Raw genomic sequence first — 19,525 nt, forward strand, 5'->3', positions numbered from 1 at the left:
ACATTAAGCATTTTTACTTAACCAGAAGTATATAATGCGAAAACGAAATCACTTATGTGTCACAGAAGTTTGATTACCACATGTCTAAGCTTGGTTTGTGAAGTTTTGGATATGTCAAAATCGACCAACTCTTACTGCTAGAGCCATCTACTAACAAACAGCGAGAACTTAGTTGCGCACCTAATATGAATTTAGCATATCATAAAGTAAAAAGAATATTTTTTAAAAAAAGGTTAAAATTAGTTAGATACTACTTTATATTGTTTTGATTCACATAAAGTAAAAGGTGGAATAAGTTTTTCATTAAATGTGTCGCCAAGGTGTTAAAAGCCATCTCTTATCAAATCAGCTGATGGTAAAAGCTTTCAGCCCCAACAAACACAATCCAAGCTTAGACCCACAACAAATGAGTGATAAGAAAGCTCCACAGGGCGCATGCGTGATATTCGGTGAGCGAGAGAAATGCCAGCGAAAGCTCAGTAACAACAACAAGTGAGGAAGCGAAGGGCGCCAGAAAAAGGGGTACCACAAAAAGTTACTCATATTTTGTTTACTACATGAGTAGTTACAATTGTGTTATTTTTTTTTTTTTTGTGGTGGTTGGTGGATAGCCGGGTACCCCGAGTACGTGAGAAATTTCCGTTGAGTTGGGTTTGGGAACTTCGTGGGCACTGCGAAATGTGAGCCAGTAACTGTGGGAACTGGTCACATTTCGGTGTAGGAAAGTGCTCGCATAGCAATTGGGACAGTCAATTAAATAGAGGTTTCTACATGAAATTATTAAAAACAGGAACTATAAAGTTTCTCTTTCCTCTGTTAAGCAAATCAAAATTACAGAAATTTATTTCAAATAAAATAAAGACTATATTGTATTTCTTTGGTAAAGAACTTGTTTTTACTTCAAAATAATTTATTCTATTTAGTCGTTTAAAAATTATATCATTATTATTATTAAACATTTGAGTCTAGTATTTATTCCAGATTATTATGAAAGATAACTAAATACATATGTCATATTAAAGAACTGAAATATTTGATTAAGTCAGAACAAATAATCCAATCATATAGTTAGAATCTTTATTATTGGCAAACGTTTGCTTAAGTTTTTTAAGTTTTAAGCAAGTATGTACTTCAAGATAAATTCTAAAAACGACTGTCCCACTTATCTAATCGGTCCTGTTTACACATGGGTAAATGCTCCTAATCGCGGCGCCCCAAGATCTGCCAGAGATATAAACCAGATCCATTTGCCCGCTTGTCGGGGGCATTCCTCGCACAGATCATTAATCACCCGATCCGACCGATCGGTAACTCAATCCGCTGCATTTCAGCGCAAGAACATTTATTTATTTAAAGGCGTGTTCCCTTATATGCTGCATTCCTGCCCAGTGATTGCAACTATTTATAATACACTTGACTCTCCCGAGAGATATAGACGCTCTCGTTCGGCTGTGCGTCTGTCAGTTTCGCACATGAAAATACGTAAACAAAAGCGTATTATCGCCCCGATAAACAACAAACAAAAATGTATTTGTTCTCTCCAAGCTCCACTCTTTCTCTCGATATCTTTTGACAAGAAAAAAAACCCCATGCATTTTCACCGCTCTTTCGCCCGCATTGTGAGAAGCAAAACAATCAAGTGAAAGCGCTGAAATTTCGTATTGTGGGCTGTCTCATAAACAGAGAAAAAATCGGAGAAAAAGTCGGAGAAAAACTTTCGTCGGATACAGTGAGCAAAGTGCACGGCGCACGGCGGAGAGAGCCGAGTGGCAAGTGTGTGTGGCATGGTATCTGGAAATTATATTACGGAACTAACGCTGAAACCCCGGGGCCCCGAACTCAGATTCAGATTCAGTCGCACGCGAGAGTCGCTGTCGGGCGGAGCTGAAAAATCGGAACTCTAAAAAAATCGGACACGGGGAATCGCAGACGGAAGCACTGAAACATCTGAGCATCTGAATCCGAATTCGAAACGGAATCGGAATCTCAGGCGGTGGGAAAAAATGTGCTAGGGAAGATGTGCGAGGTTAATGCTACGACAACGACAACTACGACGACGACGACCGACCATAAATCGCAGCGGAATCAAATGAGTTTTATTCAATCAACGAAGAAAGTCCGCCCACCAACGGAAGTAATATATATATATATATAGAGTCGAGCGACGACGACGCATCCCAAATAAACTAAGCGAAAAGGTAAAAGCGAAAATTGTGCTGTAGAAAATGTGTGTGTATATGGAAGTACACGCCTTTTAAGTGCATCAAGCGGAGTGCCAATAACAAATTGTGTGTGAGAACCCCGTTAACAATGTACGCCAGTCAGTATATAGAAAAGTAATCGGAAAGACGGGAAACACGATTTGCCAGACAAATGGTTTTCAGCCATAGCTGCTGGGCTGGGGGAATGGGCTTTTAGCCAGCTTCGCCTAGGGTCAACATCCTTTGACCCAATTATGGCTTAGGAACTGCACAATCCCTGCTGCCAATTGGCAATGTTGGCTTCTGTTTTGTTGTTGTGGCTGGTGTCAAGCCGTTTATAATGTGGCTCAATTTCCGTTTGCCATTCTCTGGTCCTGGCCTAAACGCATCCCCAGTTATAAGCCCCGTACACTCCCCTTTATCCTTTATCCTTTGCGGCTGACACGCCTCAGAGTTTTGCAAGCGAAAAATTATGAATAGCTTGGGGGAGAGGAGTGTGGTGGGGTTTTAAGGATTGGGCAAGGACTCTGGGGGTTAAGGATTCGGGGGGGCGGGGATGCGGGAGAAGTTGGTGGTGGGCGCGGCAGAGCAGGCGCATTCCTTGCAACTCTCTCTCTCGGACTCTCTCTTGTCCGCTCTCCAGACCCTTTCCTTGCCCCCAAGGATGTGCCTAACCTACCTTTTGTTGAATTTTGTAGTATGTAGTATGATAAACGGACATGCAGCAGTGTGCGTGTGTGTAAAACCGCCGTCGCAGTGTGTGTAAGCAGGTGATTATCTGTTGCCGTCGAGTATTTATCTCATTGAAGCATTCAAAAGTGGAATGCAGTCCGCTTTTAGGCGCCTGCAACGTGCTTTATCTGGTTAAAACTCGGCACTATGGGCCTCAAATTGAGTTAGAACCTGGAATAATAACCCAGACATCTGATTATTCAACAAGTGATTGATTTTCACCCGTTTCTCAAATATCACACAATTGCAAAAACTGTGCAACTTTTTTCTGACGCATCAGTCCCAGTGCTAAAAACAAATATAATAGAAAACAAAACAGACTGGAGATATAAATTATTTACTTGGAAATAAGGTGTTTCTCATTGAGTCACATTATCGTTACGACAATAGAAAAAAAGTTAATTTCATTAACTGTAATTATATGATTTTTCCAGGTATAAATTAATTCTATCACTCGTTGTGTAAGTTGCTATTTCGAATTGCCTCAATGATCAAATAAACTGATCTTAGCTATAGATGATATAAGACAGACCTTATACCGTATTTAAACCTATAATTTATAGACTATAACAAAAAGTAGATAAGCTCATTCATACGGTTTGAATTTATTAACAAATATTCGCTTTATTTGTGCTCTCACATCATCTCCATAATTAACTGGCTTTATCTGCATCTCATAGGGGAACTGCTGTCACATCACGGAGTAAAAATTGCTATCCCATGGTTTCTGTGTGGAATGTGTCACGTACATATATCAAAGATACTCGAAGATATTCCAGCGCGTGAGAAGCTCTTCATCAGGAGCAAAGCTCCACTCGACACCCTCTAACCCTCTAACCCCCCAGATTTCCTCCCTACCACCCACCCCACCCACCAGAACCACCCAACCTCCTAACTTATTGTGCAATTTTTTTAATGGCAACCCCTCCGCCGATTGAGAGCTGCGCGTGAATGGGTTTCAGGGTGGCTGGGTGGTCGACTTAAATGGAAAGACGGGCTAAAAGTCATTAGGGCTAAGAGGAGAAAAGGCGACCCGCAAAGGCCTGCGAAGCCACAAAGCCGAAGGCGTTTTAATGAAGCACACTTGACAGTCATAATTCATTTGCAGCAAATCAACTCAAGGCAGACAGACAGACTTGCCCCCTCCCCGAAGGTTGGGGCTTGTCTTTAAGCGATTAGGAGTGCAGGGAAGTCCATTAATGGAAAGCCATTAACACACAGGAAGAAAACATTGTTAAACGACTTAAAAGGGCTGAGCTCGTGGGAGTAATTTAATTCAAAGGAAATCACGTTTGAAATGTTTAATGCATAACATTTATACAGTCACAGAAAAAAACGTGCATTTTCCTTGTAGTATAAAATCGTACATGTCAAAAAGCTACGGACATTTATTTTATAAAAATTTTAAGCATTATTATCAACTTCCAAATAACTTATAAAAATTTACATTTATTAAAGTCAGTGAAAAAATTTATTAAACTTTTTTCATTGATACCTTTTTGCAGCCTCTTTTTACAATGGGCAAGGATCAGGAATTCCTGGAGGCGGCTCGCAATGGCAACATCTCGCACATCGAGAAGGTCCTGAGCCAGAAGGCTAAAAGGGCAGGACCCCTTGCCAGTTTGCGAAGGGGAACAGGAGTTAATGTCCAGGACAGTGGAGGCTACTCCGCCTTGCATCATGCCTGTCTGAATGGTCACGAGGATATAGTGAGACTACTGCTGGCCCACGAGGCTTCACCAAATCTTCCGGATTCGCGAGGATCTTCACCTCTGCATTTGGCTGCCTGGGCAGGAGAAACGGAGATTGTGCGACTGCTGCTGACGCATCCTTATCGACCGGCCAGTGCCAATCTGCAGACAATCGAGCAGGAAACACCGCTGCATTGTGCCGCACAACATGGACACACGGGAGCCTTGGCTCTTCTGCTGAACCACGATGCGGATCCCAATATGCGAAATTCCCGGGGAGAAACCCCATTGGATTTGGCAGCACAATATGGTCGGTTGCAGGCGGTTCAAATGCTCATACGTGCGCATCCGGAATTGATAGCTCATCTGGGCACCGAGGCCTTGGAAAGTGGAACCCCCTCCCCATCCTCGCCGGCATCCCCGAGCAGAGCCATATTTCCCCACACCTGTCTGCATTTGGCCAGTCGAAATGGCCACAAAAGCGTGGTGGAAGTTCTTTTGTCCGCCGGAGTCAGTGTGAATTTGCTTACTCCTTCGGGAACTGCTCTCCACGAGGCAGCTCTATGCGGCAAGGAGAATGTGGTGCGAACTCTTCTGAAAGCTGGCATCAATTTGGGTGCCACCGACAACGAAGGACGCACCGCTCTGGATATTCTGCGCGAGTTTCCACCGCATGTCACCAAACACATTGTGGCTGTGATCAACAGTACGTATGCGTAATCTTTACGACCCATTGCTTTGATTGTTCAGATGATTTATTGCTTGTTATGTGAGTTTTATTTTACATCTGCTTTAATTAAATCACCCGCAATTGTGTGAAGTGCAGTAATACTGTATATCGAAGTAATATATAAGCAAATTTGACCCACTTTGGGTACGAATATATATAAAGTACGACGGAGATAACTGCAGGTCTTTACATGACTTTCAATGAGAATCTTACGTTTGATTAACTTTATATGAAATTGTGTGCGTAGCCCTGAAAATTGTTTTACAAAGTAAAAACAATAAAGGTTATGGAGGTTTAGTATCAGTTTTCCCCAAATCCAGTTTTTGCACATTTTGATGTGCCCTATTATCATAAAAAATGAAAAATCATCGAGCAAATAATCGAAAATAAACTAATGATGCAGCTTTATAGATATTTTAATAACAAATTCATAGAGGTATGCCACTTATCGGATAAAAATTGAATAAGTTGTGGGCTTGGATGTGCTGGGATCTCATCACTTTTCCGCAAATCCATTTCTTGCAAATCTTGAAAGGGGAACATCATAAAAATTGGCAAAAAATCGACAAAAAATCAAAGCCTTTCTGTTGCTGTTGTTTTGTTCATTTTAAATAACATTCTTCCTTTTTCGTTTAGACTTCCGTAACCAAATGGACACCGATGAAGGCGACGAGGTGATCTACAGGCAGCACTCGGGAGCTGCGAACTCAGGACGTGGCCAAAACAAGCACCACTCGCAACAGCAACAGCCACACAGCAACCACTACCATTTCAACTCCAACAATCACTTGCTGAACCACTCGCACTCCATGCAACAATCGGGATACAGTAAACAGCGTTTGAGTGCGGGAAATGGAGGTCCTTACAACGGAGGAAAGTCCTTGGATAGTGCTCTCCAGCCAGAGGATCGCTTCTACCAGGATCTCAACTCACACTCTCCACTTCATAGTCAAAAGTATGAAACATTTAGCTTAGATTTTTAGATTTTAATTTGATTGATTTTCCGTACTCCAACTTAGTGAAATGGGTGGGGGCTATAGTGTGAGTCCCTCCTCGTCGCTGAGCAGCTTTGAGCCGGCTTCGGTTTCGCCTCGATCTCGCTGCTCCACCGGCGGTCTTGGCCAGCCGATGCAGATGAGCACTTTTGCACCGGCGGGACCGCCCAAGAAACCGCCGAGACGCAACCTCTCCGTTTCGCCCACACACGCGGGACCTGGGCAGCAGTTTAGCTACAGCTCCCCATCCAGTCAAAGCCAAAGTCAGAGCCACGGTCATGGCCATGGCCAAAATCAGGTGCGCCGCCAGCCGCCCAGCGACAGTCCGTATTCGCATCAAAGTCATGGCAGTGTTGGCGGCATGAGTTTTGATGAGACCCAATTGAGGGAAAGGCAGCGGAACGATCGTCTTTATGCCAGTGCCAGGCAGAGCACACGATCGGCAATTGCCGGCGGAATGAGTCTCAGTTCCAGCAGTAAGTAATTTATATTAATCTAAATCTATTTAATCTAATAAATTTACCTTCAGATGATATGTTGGACCGACAGTGCAGCAGCTCGGAGCTGAACAGCGAGACGAGTGTGCCCAATTCCAGTGGGGATTCCCCGGCCACCAACTCCATGAAGCGACCAATTCCAGCTCCTCGAAGTGCAACCACCAAACTATCGAAGGAGCTCCTCAAGTCAGCAGAAAATGCCACCTTGAAGTCTTACAATCCCAATCGAAAACTAAAGCGCAATCGGAACAGTAGGTAAGCAAAGAAAATAATAAAATGTGAATTAAACTTAGTAAACAAGAGGCCTAGTTTGGTATAATTTATTTTAAGTACTTATGTTATCCGTCCCACACATGTTGTGTTACCTAACCCATCTGCAACTGCAGTAAAAGTGTTAATTGGGTTTCAGTGTAGCTTAAATTAGCTCCCACACGAACGTTAAATGTAACATTAATGCCGATAGTTGTTGTGAAGTCATTATACAATTTGTTGGGTGACCCAAATTATTTTATAACTTTAAAGAGCTTTGTTGCTTAACTAAAGTAAGTAGGTTTGGTAAAGTTTTACTGAATATGCTACCAACAAAAACTTGAACATAAATTTAGCCTTTGACTAAACATACCTAATTGGCAGGCAAAACAGTTTCTTAATTTATAGCATAAAGAAATACATAAATAGATACAAACTTTTACTTTAGGTAGATATTAAGAGGAATTTTTATTTTCAGTGGTGCAAATGCGGCGTCCAAATCAAATGCTGGCGACGAAAACTGCGAGGCCAAGCAGCAGATTCCCAGCAGTCCCACCCACTACAAACAGCCACCGACGCCGGACCATCCGCCTCCGAGTTCCAGCCAGGCGGAGCGGACCATCCACGAGCGGATTCGACCTCTGAGCCAGGAGTACAAGCGTCGGTCAGCTCTGCTCCAGCTGCAGGCTGCCCAGCAACTGATGATCGAGACTGGCTCCTCGCCATCGAAACTGCTGCCGACTCTGAGTACTCCGGGCTATGATTACGACGACACGGTGACGGTGGTGCCCCGTTGTCCGGCTCCTTCCTCTGGATCCCTCAGCTCCAGCATCTCTTGCTCGGATCACAGTTTATCCCATTCGACGGACTACGTGGAGGAGTTTGTTAGCGACGTTCCCTTCGCAGGTTTATTGAAAGGTGCTTCCCAGCAGCTAAAGGAGTCTTGCGAGGTGCAGTTGAAAATCCAGGAGGAGAACAAGCCACAGCAAACTCTACCCAGAGTTCGTCCCCCAATTCCCACCAAGCCGGCGGTTCCGGAAAGAAAATTCATCAAGCCGCCAACAACGCCAATCAATCAACCAGTCGAGGCCAATGGAAATTCACCCAGAGAATCGGCCATCATCAAACCTCCAAGATCACCCTCTAAATCACCAACCAAATCCTCTGGCAAATCGCCAGCTAAGTCACCTGCAAAATCTCCCGGAAGTGGTCACTCGGCAGCCCGAAACTCCATAAACCTTCTAAGTCCCTTTAATGCCGAAGAGGCTCGCAAGAAAATCTCCGAGATTATCGAGAACTTTGGCAGTGGAATTCTTAACACCAGCATTACGCCCACCCACGATATTGAACTGGACTTTGAGGATATGGAGGTGCCCAATGAAAGAAGGGAGCTTGCCAATAGATTGCGCACTGCAGGATTGCTTCATTTGGAGAGGATGCTGTTCGAAAACGGCTATGATAACTACAAGTTTGTGGTAAGATCTATGATCAGAATATAGCTGTTTCAGCTGGCTTGATATTATAACTTTCTTTCCCAGCATAATGTATTTGAGGAGCCGGATATCCCACTGCTTCACATTCCCGAGCGGGATGCTCCAAAACTGTTGCGTTTTGTGCAAAGTTTACCATCAGCGGAATTCCAATCGCAGGTGCCTCTGAAAACTCAACAAGAAAACAAGCAAATGGGAGTGGCCACTTTGCAACAGTGGCTCAACTCAATTGCTTTGCCGGAGTACCTGGAGTTCTTTAAGTAGGTTTCATTTATCCCTTCTAATTTTCAATAAAAATACTAAAGGGTACTATCTTTTCAGCAAGCATCTCTACAACACGATTGAAAGTGTTAGCGAAGTGTGGGATGTAGAGCTGCAAACGGTGCTGGAGATCAACAAACTTGGCCACCGGAGACGCATCCTGCAATCGCTGGCTTACATTCGCCAGATGAGGGACAGTGACTCCAAGTCCCAGAAGACGCCTCTAGGCGAGAACAACGAAACCAATCAGCTGACAACGAATGGAAATGGAACCACAAGGGAGGCACCACCAAGAATACCCGCCAATCCTGTGAATCACCGCAACTCCATTACGGGATATCGCAAGAGCCGGTAAATTATTACAAAAATAAAATATAACTACTTCTCTTAATAAAATATATTTCAAAATTTTGTAGCCCCGCACCACCACCACCGGCTCCACCAGCTAGAAAGACAGCCGCTCTACAAATAAGGGCTCCTTCGGAGCTTCTCTTGGGCCTTCCGTCCAATCTAAGGACCACCGAATGGCGCCACTCGGCCCAGACTTTGCTCAACGAGAGCATAAATTACGAGGTTCAAGTAAGTAAAAAATAAAAATCAAGTTTTTTAAAATGTTAATGTTTCTTAGATAACAGCCTTTTTGCATTCCCAACTTTTTAATAATTTTTAAACGATATCCAACATTCGCACTAACGATATTTATCTATTTACTTTCTTTTCCCACGACAGTATCTCGGCTCAACGGTTGTGAAAGAACTACGTGGCACAGAGTCCACCAAGAAGTCCATACAAAAGCTGAAAGGTGAAGGCAAATCGGGGTCACCACTCTCGTTGGCCATTTGCCATCGCGGAGTGGAGTTCATCGATGTGAGCAGCAAGGTGAGGGTTCAAAGATATGAGATCTTTATAAGCACATCATTAAAAAATGGTTGTTTGATTTGAAGCGTACGATTTGCGAACATGAGATTCAGAACATCAACTGTGCCTGCCAGGATTCGGAAGACCTTAGGCATTTTGCCTACATAACCAAGGAGCAGGACCTGCACTACTGCCATGTTTTCCTGGTCGAAAGCACAGTGAGTATTAAGAAGGAAAATCGTATTTACAGATTATAAAACTAGTATTTAATGCAGGATCTGGCCAGCGATATTATCCTGACTTTGGGCCAGGCCTTCGAGGTGGCCTATCAGCTGGCACTTAGAGATGGAATCTCCACCACGCCGTCACTGCTCCTGGACAACGGAATGCTGCAGGGCGAGTTTTGTGGCGGGAAATAGAGCCAGGACCTGGCCACAGGAAAGCAACCACCGCCGACACCACCGGCACCACTCAGGCCAGGTCACAGTTTCAGTCTCGGTCGCAGTCACAGTCGAAGTCGCAGCCTATGCGCCAAACTATTTTGCCTCACCAATTATGGGGCTCTGTTCAAGTTGTAGTTAGAGGGAATTTTTGTAAGGAAACTAGTAGTTTGTAGTCCTTGCGCATTTGTCTTTTATACGAGCGGGAAGTGGGCGGGTTTTTTTCTAATTATTTAACTATTCGAATGGCCAAAGAAAAAACTACAAACGAAACGAACAAAAAGACTCACAATCAACAAAAGGCACAATTTTTTCCAATTAAGAGAAATGCACCAAAACCAAATGAAGACTTTATTAGAGCTTCACAACTTCCAAATATAACAGAAAGCTTTCCTTTCCAATTGACTTAATTAATAGATCATTTTGCAAACAACAATTATAATTAGAACATTTTGCAGGGGTAACAATTGCATCCCGATTCCAAAAACATATTGAAGTATTGCATTTATGTGGTAACGAAAGCGTCAACATGACGATATAAAACAATAGTAAATGAAAATGTTTTAGCAAATTTTAAACAGATAAACAAAGAGTGGAAAATCATGTTTGGCATACGAGCAAAGAAATTAAATATATTGGCTTATTAAACAATTTTATTAATGTTAAATGCTAAAGGCAGAGAATTGAATTGAAAACAAGAAGAGCAATGCAAAATCATATCCCGCATTCATGAAGATCTATAACCTATTGGCTAATCACATTTACTATATATTATACATATATACATACGACTAACTCTAATATTGATATGTATGCGTGTTGTTATATAATTTTTAATTGAATATTTAAGCGAATCGAATCAAATCAAAGGACAGACAACGCATCAAGTTATAAGCAAGTGAATGCTTACAAAATCGTGAATATGAATTGACTGCATCGATGTGTCGAGTCATCTGCATTTTAAGTATGTTTTTGAGAATATTTTACGATACTTTTTAAATACTTTTAAAATACTTTTTAACTAGTCCCTTAGTTGTTACTAAAGCATTAATCAAATCATGTACGTATTTGCATTTATTCAATTGTATATTGTTTTTCGTTTGAGGCCAGGCCTTGTTGTTATTGGTATTATTTTGACTTGGTTTACCTAGAATATTTTTATTTGAACATTAGTGTTAAACGAGGCGTATTCTCGACCCTTCTATATCGATGTACGCAAACGCTTTAAATGTTAGCCTGCTTGTGGTACAAGAGATTCCATTAAGTACCTACCTACTCAATACAAAATCGAAGATAATTACAAATAAAACTCATCTTAATCCATTTTCTCTGGGCAGCAGTTTGTTATGCCATAGACACGCACACGGAAAATAAATCAATTTTATTAAAACTATATATACAAAGTCGTACTCAACCAGCCTAGCCCATAACTAAAGAAATTTAATAAAATCAATATATACGGCAGATTGAAAAAGTTGTGACAACACAAATTCAAAATTTTTAAGTGTTTATCCAAAGAAAAGAATGAGCGAAAAACTGAAATCGAAGGAAAATACTAAATAAATACATAATTAACTGAGGTCAAAAGTTGTTTAACTCTTTTTGAGGGGTCAGGCGGCCGTTTAAACGCCTCGTGATGTCAATTAAGGCCCCACTTTCCCACAGGCCGCGGGATCTTGGCCAGAAAGAAGACAAGGATTGGCCAAAGGGGAAAAGCTCGATCAGTTACACAAAGGCCAGCGCGTAAATGCGAATTTAATGTGAGCCGGTTTGCGGAGCGCAGCGACGTCTTGTTGGTTTTTTATACGGCTAAATGCGTTAACCATTTGATCATGCGAATATTAATTGGCACTGGCCGACACCGAAGCGCAGTTCGGGCTTAATGTTGTTGGCCACAATAAGTGCCTGCGTCAAACGGGGTTAGACATCCGATAGGCGAAGATTCAAGCCAGCCAGAATGACGACGTCTTCAGTAATCTTAAAAGATGCGCTGGTTATATAGAAAAAATATTTAAAAAATTTTTATGATGATCCTAAACATAAATTTTCAACGTATATTTGACAAATATTATGCTATCTTAGCATATATACAAAATTAAATATATTTTTATATTCTCAAATTTATCATATTTGTAAGCATTATCTTTCGATCTCGATTCGTGTCACGAATCCATCTCTTGGCGGCAACATTTGATGCCTCATCTTGCGCTTAACGGTTTAAATTGTTGTCTCTCCGTCTCACTCGCGTGCAATTTGTGGCGCGCAGCTTATCACAATTTCATTATTATTATTATTACTATGGCTATGGCTATTGCCATGGATATATGTGTAGCTGAGCATCAGGATACCCTCATTGGCCATTTCTCCGTCTGTGCGTTTATTTGTAATTGAAATTGCGTGACTTTATTCTTTGATTTCGCTATTGGCCATTGGCATTGCCATTGCGATTGCGATTGCCATTCTGGCAATGTGCTTTTTGCGTACGAGTCGCGGCGAGTCAACCTGTAAACTTGCACATTTTGCCCCCTCGTCGGTGATTTATGCCTCTAACGGCGCACAATAAAGCCCATGGAAAAAAAAACAAAATATATAATGGCTGGCAAACTTTTCAGGCGAGCTTTCATTTCGCCATTACTGCCGATGCTGTTGGCCTGGTTTAAATGCCAGCAAGCGACGAATATTTGCCCAGCCCTTGCAAATTTAAAGTTCCGCCAATGTGAAAGTGTGTGTTTTAAGCGGGTATACTATATGTAAAAGTGGAAGTCAGCCAAGCTTTCCACTGCTTGTTCCGCCTGGCTTTTATTCCTGAGCGCCGGCTACCAGTTGTACCAAAAAAACCGCCAGACGCCAACAAATTGTGGTCAAAACGAAAGCGTTTTTAGTGTGAACATTTGCCCTTAAATCTAGTCAAATGATGCTTTTATAATTCAAGTGTAAAAGCTTTGGTCAAGATTTGTTTATTTATTACAAAAGCAGCTTTAGTCAACATCGCTGACTAAGAAAAATAATTTAATTAAGTAAATTTAAAGGTGAAAAATTTCATAAATTGTCGCGCAAAAACGTTCACATTGAGCCTTGGTGGCGAATCTGTTTCTGTTGCCACCGCATCCTGAATAGGCCACACTTATGCACTCATCTTCATATTCTGAAAAGGCCCACACCATTCGCATCGAGCTACATCTTCCGGGATCAAAAATGATGTGACAAATGGCTGGGATGACATTTAAAATTTGAAAACCTAGATCTCAAAAATTATAAAAAAAAACTTACGGTTTCTATATTCTTTAGGATGAACAGAAGCCACAAGACTAGTAAAAAGAACCAGAAAGACGAAAAACATTTTCATTCTTAACCACTTGAACTCGGAATAGAAAGTAAGCTGGCTAAACAAAGCATTTGCTTAATATACTACTTTATACAAATTTTGTAACTAATGAAAATGTGTTTAGAACGTAAATTACAAAAGCCATACACTTACAGGAAACCTTTAAAAATAAAAATATAAAAAAACTTTAAAATGTGTTGTTCAAGTAACGTACATCTTTGCAGCTGTATTTATTAAAATATATTATAATACATCATTTATAAATTTTCTTCTAATTTTTAATTAAAAATAGAAAAACGTGGAGCACAAGCTTTCTCGCACATTTCTTTGGTAAAGAAGCGATTCTGATTGCCTCCACAATTTGAGAAAACGAAAGGGACACACATTTTTTGGTTAATCGAAAAGTACCACAGGACTCGGTGGCCGTTGCATTTGCCGTACTGGGAAGGAAAGTAACAAAATTCTCCAGAAAGCAATTACAGTTTTAATTATTCTTAATAAAATTAAAGCAGAAGCTCACCATTTCTATCTTTTTCTGCAGGCTGAACAGTTGCAACAAAAAACCCCAGGAAGCAAAGAAAAACTACAAGCGTTTTCATATTTTACTATTTCAACTCAAAAACTTCTCTAAGATAGAATGTGTAACTGTTGGGGTATTTAAACGTTTTTCGGCTAATTAAAATGTGTTCCGGTTTGTTTAGCTAATTTAGTTGGAATGTTGAAATACCATACCATACCGTATTTCTTATTGTATTAATAATAAAATTACTTTGAATTTGTGGAATTTGTGGAATTTTTACAATCTTAGACCATGTTCACTTATAGAAGAAACCACGAGTCGACCTCCAATCATCGCAGTCTTCTTCCAGTTGTATTGACCACAGAATTCCTGACAGCTTTCGCGGGTATAAAAAAGGTTTCCATTGCCACCACAATTGGAATAGATAAACGTTTGGCACTTGCCTTTGTTTAGATTGTAGTACCACAGGCGACGATGTCCTTTGCACTTGCCATATTCTGAATTCTGGACACAAATACCTATAGAGTAGTTTTGTTATTGTAAAATGTATATTTTTGTAAATGACACACTTTTTCGTATCCGGTACTGCTCCTTTTCATATTGATCCTGTAATGAATCCATATCCTCAGCTAGTACCAAAATTCCCAGACAAATGAAGACAGCTATGCGTAGGCACAACATCCTGCGGTATTGTTGAAACCAATTGAAAAACTGAACAAGAATATCGGAGTTTTTATAGTCCCATTCAAAGAAAGTGCACTCAAAAAAATCATCAATGAGATGATAATTTTATTTGTTTGGTTTTGTTTCTAGCCTTTCTCAAAAAGAAGCATATTTTTTAAATTAATATATTTATAATTATTAAACCTATAAATTTTCTCCAAGTGTATTACCATTAAAACACTTGACGTATTGTTTTCACAGAATGGTTTTTTCAGCAACTGTGTGCAAAAACTCTGATTCGAGTTGGGGGAAAAACGTATGTGATCGAGCAATTGCTCAATGTGTAATCGGGTGGACAAAAATTATGCGACCGGTTGGCGAGCATGCGAATTCAATTAAATTTCTCAATAAATTACAAGTGCACAAATCTATACAGAAATGCGTCGTGGAAAAATGAGTAAAATAGTCGCACGCGTTTCCACGGCGCTTCAGTTCAGATGCATAAAATATATAGAAACCAGCTAACTGGTCTGGGCCGGCATTTAAACCGGTACTTAGCACCCCGATATGTGATTACGCAAGTGGTCGGTGCAAGTGGCTAACATGAAAACATCACCTTAACTCACCTGAGATCTCCCGAGATCACACACATCACACATACGCCGCGTTGTGCGGCGCTGCAACAAAAATGAAAATGAAAATGAAAACGTCGGAAAAACGCTCGGCCGGCAAAACTGAAATTCTAGATCAAGGCCACGCCCGGCTAGGCCCATAAATATAAATCCACATCGCCTATCAATGCCTGCTTACACGCAAAATGCGTAAACTAGTTTTTTTCTCCAACTCCCGGAGATTCAGACAGCAGGAGGATTTTGGGAGGAGGGAGGAGGTGGGCCAGCCCAATCGCCAAGGAAGCAGTGCATTGGAGTTGGCAACACGATAAATTGTCAGGCGAATGCATTTTGTCACATTTGGCTATTTTGCATTTGTAAATTACAAGACAAAACACTTAGCAGTCACCCAGAAATTTGGGTTGCACTGGCACCCAATTACACATGAAAATGTAGTTGACTTTTTTGCTTGTAAGGCGACTACCAAATGTAGATCACTTTTGTTTATTTAATTTATTTATTAACAGCAACGTTCACAATAAGAGAATTATTTTCTTTAGAACAGTTTTCATTAACTTTAAGAATATAAGATATTGCTTGTGATTTTATTTTTCCTTTTTTTAATAGTTCACACTTGTAAGCAAACAAACAAATGATCTCATTCTAGGCCAGCCACTATTATTTTGTTCGAAACTGTGTACAAATGTATTAAAGTTAGTAGAGAAAAATCTATGTATTTCCGAAACGAATTATTGTTGAAAATGCCAAATAAATTACGAAAACATTTAATTATTTTCAATGCCAGCAAATGGTTTTTCCTTAGGGTTCTGATTTGAAAGCAAATCGACCATTAAGTTATGGCACAGCATTAGCTAAGTGAGCAGCATTGGCCTTCGCTGGAGTGTCGGCCTTCTATAAACAAATAATATAAATTATTAATAAATACAGTTAAGTTTGAAGTTCGGCTTGCGGCCATGACAATTTGCTCTAATGCTCTAAAAATCAGGCTAAGACTTTTAACCGAATTGATTACACATAATTCGAATTATTATTTAAATGTGGCATTTGACTTTTCTCGCTACTCTTCGCCAAAACTTGGCAATTATGGTCATTTGCGATTGACCCTTGGGGCTGCCAAGGCCAGGAAGTTTGCTTATCGCCACTCCATGATTGATGACAGTTGGTTTGCCCAGATGTTTTTTTTTTTTTGTTTTCCTTTTTTTCTCTTTTTGCTGCACACGCAAATGAACCACTTGGAAAATTGTGCAATTATTGCTAATAAAAATGTTTATGAACGATACCTGTTACCCGATGCCAGAGATGACTCCGCTCTACCGGCTGTTGATATGAATCACCATAAATCTAAGAGCGGTATAAATATTTATCGCAATTTTATAATCATCCCCGACCAGACCAGTCCGAAAAAAGCAGCCTGTTCGTGAACCGGCGAGTTGCCTCCGCGTGAGAATTGCACTCACATCGGAATAGTAAAGTAATTGAATCAAGAAGATAATTGACTCAAGAAATACCCTTTCATCTTATGTTCAAATATTCTTGAAAGCATTTTCCCAAACAAAATTCATAATGCAGTACACCATTTATTTTGAAAACAGTTTGAATTTTTTTATTGTTAAGAAAACAACATAACAGAAGATGTTCTTTCACTAAGAGTATTCGACACATTTGAGCTTTGGCCAGTTCCATAGGCATTTTATGACAGGCAAATTTTTACCGCAGCGATTCGAATGGCTGAGATAAAAGAGCCAGCAGTCTGGGAGAAGAGCAAAGAAAAAGTCGGACGGTTCAAGAATGTGGGTTAATTAGCAGGAAGCCCGAGGAGGAGCGACACCACTCGAGCACCCCACAAAAAGCCCGAATTGCTCCAATAAACCGGGCCCCAAAACACAACGCATCGGAATGTCCAAAAACTTGACCTGAAAAATGGAAGCGGCAGTGGAAGTCTGGCCAATGCATTGGCATTGCTACTGAAAACGCTGCGGACATGACCTGGACTCCCGGCTCTGGTCGACGTCATGGTTAATTGGGCATTCAAATGTCAAGTTCAATTTTGGGCCACATTAGCGTTACCTATAAAAGGGCCGTTCGCTCTGCGCTCTGCATAAAATGAGATTTATTGTTGCATTTTTCTGCTTCCATCTGCTGCTCCTCGGCTGCTTGGTGGCAATGGTCAAGTGATCTGGGCCTGGCCCAAAACAATTGGCGAGTCGTTGCCTTGCCAGTCGTTTGCCTTTTATCGTTTTGCCTTTGAATAATTTCAGTTCGGAAGGGGCCTTCGTATAAATTGGAATATGGTTAGAAAAATGCAAGTAAAATTTGCAAATTGCATTTACATTTGGTTTAGTTTATTTTTATACCCGTTACTCAATTTTTAGTAAAAAGGGTATACTGTATTTGTTAAAAAGTATGTAACAGGTTGACGGAAGCCCTTGCAACTTCATCAGAGGATTATCAGTCAATCTACTCTCTGCGCAAGATTGTTAAGCATTTGTGCCACGCTCACTATTACGCACACCACCCTATGGGGCGTATCATCTCCTATTGTTTAATTGAGGAATGGGTATCTGATAGTCGATGCACTAGACTATAGCGATCTCTCTTATTTGATTTTATTTCGGTTTTTGTAGCCTTTGGCTTAAATGTGACGTTGACGTGCCACTTCCGCTTGGACTAATCGGGCTCAAGTTGGACGGCTTTTTTATCAGCTCTCAAATGTTCAAAAAATAAAATATAAAACACTTGCAATTAATTTCAGTTAAATTGCTTGCCTCTTAACTATTCTAAGTGCAGGCAACTGGACCACAAAAAAAGGCTATAAAATCGAAAAACGAATCTGCGCAGTGTCCGACTGAGCTTTAAATCATAAAAAGTATTTCGGCGGCAATGGTTGGGCATAAATCAAAAGATAAGTAAATTAAAAGCCATAAATTTGCAATTAATTTTTAATTTGTGCAAATTGATAGCCATCAACGTGTTGAAACTGCCAATAAAAAAATTATGCCAAATAAATCAAATGACCAAACAAAAACTTTGATCCAGAATCTGACGTGGAAAACGCCTTTAAACTGCTGGATACAAATTATGGTGTGGCTGCAAAGATGTTAATGATAATGCAGGATAGGAATAAAGCACAATAAATATAGTAAAATATGAATATTAGTGTAAACTTAGTATTAATTTGAAATACAAAAGAATTTTTCAATTTATTAATTGATAGTTTGACATTTTTTAGAACCTTGTCAAAAATAATTAATAGGTGTGTTCCTAATTGGACGCAAAAGATTGTATGCTTCTTAAATTTAACTAATTGCTCAAGGCTTATATTTTTGCCTCAAAACAATAATAAGTTTGCTATATCGCTTCCCAGTATTACTTCTTTCCCTTCCATTGCAATTATGACCTGCCAGCGTTATCATCTGGATAAGAAATTCGTCTTGGTCAGGCGAAACACCGGGCCAACAATCAAATTGCATTAGCTTTGCTGCCTCCTGAGAGTCTCTCGCCGATCTGCCCGGACTCAAGCCATATAAAATGCCCCTGGCTACAACCTACGCATTGTGGCCAATAAACAAAAGTGTGAAGGTCTTGCGGGAATCGCTCGAAAGGTGCAACACGAACTGTTGACCCTGAGGCTGTTGCTGGTTTCCCTGTTGCTGCTGTTGTTGCTGTTGCTCGTTGCTGTTTGTTTGTTGTTTTTGCTGGTCACTGAACATTATTGGATGTGATTAATTATGCTGACATTAATTCGGCTAATAGAAATATATCTCGTTGCGTTGAAAATGATGTTGACGTGATTGTAATTGAAGTTGTTGCCCGTTGGTGTTGCTGTGTGTACTGCGATGTTGCTGCAATGCTTTGTGCCTGCTGAATGGCTGTTTGCCTTTAACCCGGCTGGAAAATTGCCTTCACCACTGCGTGCTGTGCAGTTTATTGCAAATTTGTTTGTATTTATGATAATTGATGGGAAGAAATGGTGAAAAGCGCTTATGAAAATCCATTTTGGCAGCGAGCATTAATCAAAACGATAATTGGCGACTGTTGTTCCGCCGTTGTTTGCTTTCACGCCAACCAGCCAAACAGCCAGCCAGCCAGCGAGATAATGATAAAGCCAATTGGATGGCATAGTCTTGGCATTGGCTTGGCATCAAGCGATCGCAATTTGGGAAAGTTCTGGGGTTGTGTGGCAACAATTAAGCAGCAATGTCCGGGCCATATAATCAACTCGACTCGAGCAGCGGGCCTGA

General features: G+C 40.7%; 3 protein-coding genes and 1 long non-coding RNA gene across 5 annotated transcripts; 1 reads left to right on the plus strand and 3 right to left on the minus strand.

The window, feature by feature from the left end:
* The first annotated feature begins 1,866 nt into the window (after window positions 1-1,866).
* On the plus strand, window positions 1,867-11,724 carry LOC108091689 (ankyrin repeat and SAM domain-containing protein 1A). The gene is made up of 12 exons (XM_017191018.2): window positions 1,867-2,198; window positions 4,439-5,330; window positions 5,991-6,309; window positions 6,374-6,825; window positions 6,879-7,101; window positions 7,574-8,570; window positions 8,634-8,845; window positions 8,907-9,197; window positions 9,263-9,425; window positions 9,576-9,725; window positions 9,791-9,922; window positions 9,980-11,724. Exons 2-12 carry the CDS (start codon window positions 4,451-4,453, stop codon window positions 10,121-10,123), a joined length of 3,963 nt encoding a protein of 1,320 aa, XP_017046507.1. The 5' UTR covers window positions 1,867-2,198; window positions 4,439-4,450; the 3' UTR covers window positions 10,124-11,724.
* A 1,361-nt stretch (window positions 11,725-13,085) lies between these two features.
* LOC122320757 lies at window positions 13,086-13,511 on the minus strand. Its single transcript, XR_006245818.1, has 2 exons — window positions 13,415-13,511; window positions 13,086-13,355 (listed from the first exon to the last, which is right to left on the minus strand). It is a non-coding gene; the product is annotated as an uncharacterized LOC122320757 (long non-coding RNA).
* Window positions 13,512-13,662: 151 nt separating this feature from the next.
* Window positions 13,663-14,095, minus strand: LOC108091602 (PI-actitoxin-Axm2b). Its single transcript, XM_017190881.2, has 2 exons — window positions 13,990-14,095; window positions 13,663-13,932 (listed from the first exon to the last, which is right to left on the minus strand). Exons 1-2 carry the CDS (start codon window positions 14,066-14,068, stop codon window positions 13,748-13,750), a joined length of 264 nt encoding a protein of 87 aa, XP_017046370.1. The 5' UTR covers window positions 14,069-14,095; the 3' UTR covers window positions 13,663-13,747.
* LOC108091601 (kunitz-type serine protease inhibitor 2) lies at window positions 14,054-14,675 on the minus strand. Of its 2 annotated transcripts, none has more exons than XM_017190880.2 (2): window positions 14,559-14,675; window positions 14,054-14,493 (listed from the first exon to the last, which is right to left on the minus strand). In XM_017190880.2, the coding sequence occupies exons 1-2, from the start codon at window positions 14,586-14,588 to the stop codon at window positions 14,266-14,268; spliced, it is 258 nt and encodes an 85-aa protein (XP_017046369.1). In that variant the 5' UTR covers window positions 14,589-14,675; the 3' UTR covers window positions 14,054-14,265. The 2 variants fall into 2 exon arrangements, with proteins under 2 accessions (XP_017046369.1, XP_017046368.1); XM_017190879.2 differs by having other exon boundaries at window positions 14,054-14,507; window positions 14,559-14,669.
* Window positions 14,676-19,525: the final 4,850 nt, after the last annotated feature.

This window comes from Drosophila ficusphila, unplaced genomic scaffold (assembly GCF_018152265.1).
Source record: "Drosophila ficusphila isolate 14025-0441.05 unplaced genomic scaffold, ASM1815226v1 contig_791, whole genome shotgun sequence".
Lineage (NCBI taxonomy): Eukaryota > Metazoa > Arthropoda > Insecta > Diptera > Drosophilidae > Drosophila > Drosophila ficusphila.